Below are 3105 nucleotides of genomic sequence, written 5' to 3' on the forward strand. Positions count from 1 at the left end.
TTAATAAATTAAGAACATTTTCCCAAAGAAGGCACTGATAGACTTTCTTCCTTTAAAACTGAAGGGAAAGCAACAGAAGAGAAAAGACAAGGAGGAAAAAAGGCTGCCATGAGCTCCCAAGAGATCTAGGGAAAGAGCATAATTTCAGAGAGGTGTGTGACCAGCCTTTTTTTTTTTTTAATCCATAATACATATTAATCCTATATAATTCAGAAGGCCAGGCTTGCTAAAACTGGAATGTATTAAAACCAAGAAGATTATATACCCACCTGCACCACACACCAAGCAACCTCAACCCAGGTTTCAGTGTCCAATCCTTTATATACTGTTTTAAATGCTCCTCTTCCCAGCTCAATGTCAAATTTCAGGAACCTGCCACTAGGAGAAGTAGCTACAGCCTTCATTTCTGCTTCTTCTTCCATTTCCTTTTCATTTTTCTCCTTCAAACAATCTTTTGAGGACTCTAAAGTTGCCTTTTGACACTGTTCGTATTTAACTTCTTGTCCACCTCCCAGCACATTTGTAGGAAGCTTTTCTACTCTTGGAATATTTGTTGTGGTCTTCATTCTCTCATCTTTGGAGGAAGATTCAGCAACTTTATCATCTTCCATCATCTCAACACTCTTTCGGAAGAATCTCTTCCTTTCTGTAGTTTCCCCAGTAGCAGAGATAGTACTATTTTTTTCTTTTAGTCTAGCTTCTACTGACAACGTTGCTGCAACCTGAGCAGCTCTGTCTTCCAATGAAACTCCATCAGGTTTCTCAGAATCTTCTGTGCTAGCAGGCTCTCCTGAATCGGTAGCCATTATAATTGAAGTTAGCACTAAAATTTTTCCTGTTCCACTCTTCAGTCCAGTTACATCTCAGGTATCAGGATTATCAGAAAGGACTTCCATTTATGTGGTCATATGTTTCCATAGCAACCTGAAGGGAGGGGAAAAGGATATTTTAAAAACCCCACAAAGGAAATCATTAAGGAGAAAACAAGTCACCTGACTGTTTAATCCCTTTTTTCTTAATAATAAGTTTGCTCTTTTTCTGTCCAATCTTAGCAACCAGCACACTCCAGGGACTGTCTTATCTTGTTTACCACTGTAGTCCTCAGTGACTAGCAGACTAGTTGGCATATAGCTCAATAAGTATTCATACTGCATAAATGTTGGTTAGGAACTTAGTTCCCAGCACCATCTATTAATCCATCATATTTAAAACAAGTATCCAAACCCTGAGTTCACTTAGCTACAAGGTAACAAGCAATAAGTAAGATAAGCACATAATTCCTCAGTAAGTGGTTTTTATCTAAAATTCTGAAATTAATCCAATAGTAGTATTTTTTATTGTGGTAAAATATACTTAATATCTAATTTACCATTTAACTGTTTTTAAGTGTACAATTCAGTGGCATTAAGTACATTCACAATGCTGTACAACCATTACCACTATCTATTTCCAGAACTTTTTCATCATTGCAAACTGAAATTCTATATCCATTAAACTCCCCACCTTCCCAGACTCTGGTAACCTCTATTCTCCTTTCTGTCCCTATGAACTTGCTGATTCTAGGTACTTCATATAAGTGGAATTATATAATATTTGTCCTTTTGTGTCTGGCTTATTTTACTTTGTATAATGTTTAAGGTTCATTCATGTTGTAGCACGTATCAGAATTTCATTCCTTTTTAAGACTAAACAATATTCCATTGTATTTATATACTGCATTTTGCTTCTCCATTCATCTGGTCAACAGATTGGGTTGTTCTACTTTTTGACTGTTGTGAATCATGCTGCTATGAATACCTAACAGTAGTTCCAAAAATGTAAGTACTTATTTATGAGCTTACTTACCTTCAGATATTAACAGAAAGAAACTGCTGTCAAATATTAACACGCTATCCCAAAAAATTGCAAGAAAGACTTAAAAATATGCATCCTCTGAACCAACAGTTCCACTTATAGGAACTTGCCTTAGAAAATAGTCAAGAACTGGGCAAAGATTTAACATTCATTATAACACTTAAAATTTGTAAAAACTATCCTAAACATAAGGTTAATAGAGGTTTAGTTAAATATCAAAATGAGATGTGACACAGCATTAAGAACACTATAAAATTTAGTGAGATGGTGCCTCAGTTAAGTGTGGACTCTTAATTTTGGCTCAGGTCATAACAACACCGTCGTGAGATTGAGAGTTGCGTCGGTCTCCACACTGGGCATAGAGTCTGCTTAAGATTCTACCTCTCCCTCTCCTTCTGCCTCTCACCTGCTCGCACGTGTGCATGCTCTCTCTCAAAATAAAATAAAATAAAATAAAATAAAACAAAATAAAAGGGACACTCCCTATATGTTATATGGTAAATGAAAAAAATGAAAAAAGAAATATATACAAGCTTCCATACACACATGCATAACTGGTGGAATTATGAACTTTTTTTTCTTCCTGCTTTCTTGTATTTTCTAAAACTTTACACAAGGAACACATGGAAATACGCGGAACATATAAGGAAAAAAAAGTTTTTCAAATGAACAGTCAAACCATCCATAAGAAAATTCTTCCCTTCTTACCACAAACATGTATCACAAACTTAAGCCTATATACCTATCATGTTATGTGCCTTAGAAGGCACAATCTGTCAGGTCAAACCAAAAGTAACAGAAACATGAAATATGAAAAATTGAAGAAAAACAATCCTGAACTAAAACAAAATGAGCAGAAATATCCTAAACTGTTCTACACATTTAACACAATTCCTATCAAAATCCCAGCCAGTTTCTTTGCAGAAATTAACCAGCTTATCCTAAAATTCATATAGAACTTCAAGGGACCCAGAATAGCCAAAAACAAAAATAATCTTGAAAAAAGAACAAAGTTGGAGGACTCACCCTTCCCAATTTTAAAACCTACTATAAAACTGTAGTATTAAAACAGTGTGGTACTGGCATAAGGATAGATGTAAAGATAAAAGGAAAAAAAAAAAAAAAACAGTCCAGAAAAAAAACATATATTCACAGTCCATTGATTTTCAACAAGGATACCAAGAAAATTCAATAAAGAAAGAATAGTCTTTTCAACAAATGGTGCTCAGACTACTAGATATCTACATGCAA

The 3105-nt window shown here is 34.8% G+C and overlaps 1 protein-coding gene across 1 annotated transcript in view; it reads right to left on the bottom strand.

The window, feature by feature from the left end:
- The window catches only part of WNK3 (WNK lysine deficient protein kinase 3), a 132802-nt gene extending 131996 nt beyond the window's left edge, over positions 1–806 (bottom strand). Inside the window, 1 exon segment of the mRNA XM_077758369.1 lies at positions 270–806. Within this exon segment, the coding sequence (XP_077614495.1) occupies positions 270–806 (537 nt within the window).
- Between the last annotated feature and the right edge of the window lie 2299 nt (positions 807–3105).

The sequence above is a fragment of the Crocuta crocuta genome, unplaced genomic scaffold (genome assembly GCF_008692635.1).
Source record: "Crocuta crocuta isolate KB4526 unplaced genomic scaffold, BGI_CrCroc_1.0 scaffold1067, whole genome shotgun sequence".
NCBI classification, from domain to species: domain Eukaryota; kingdom Metazoa; phylum Chordata; class Mammalia; order Carnivora; family Hyaenidae; genus Crocuta; species Crocuta crocuta.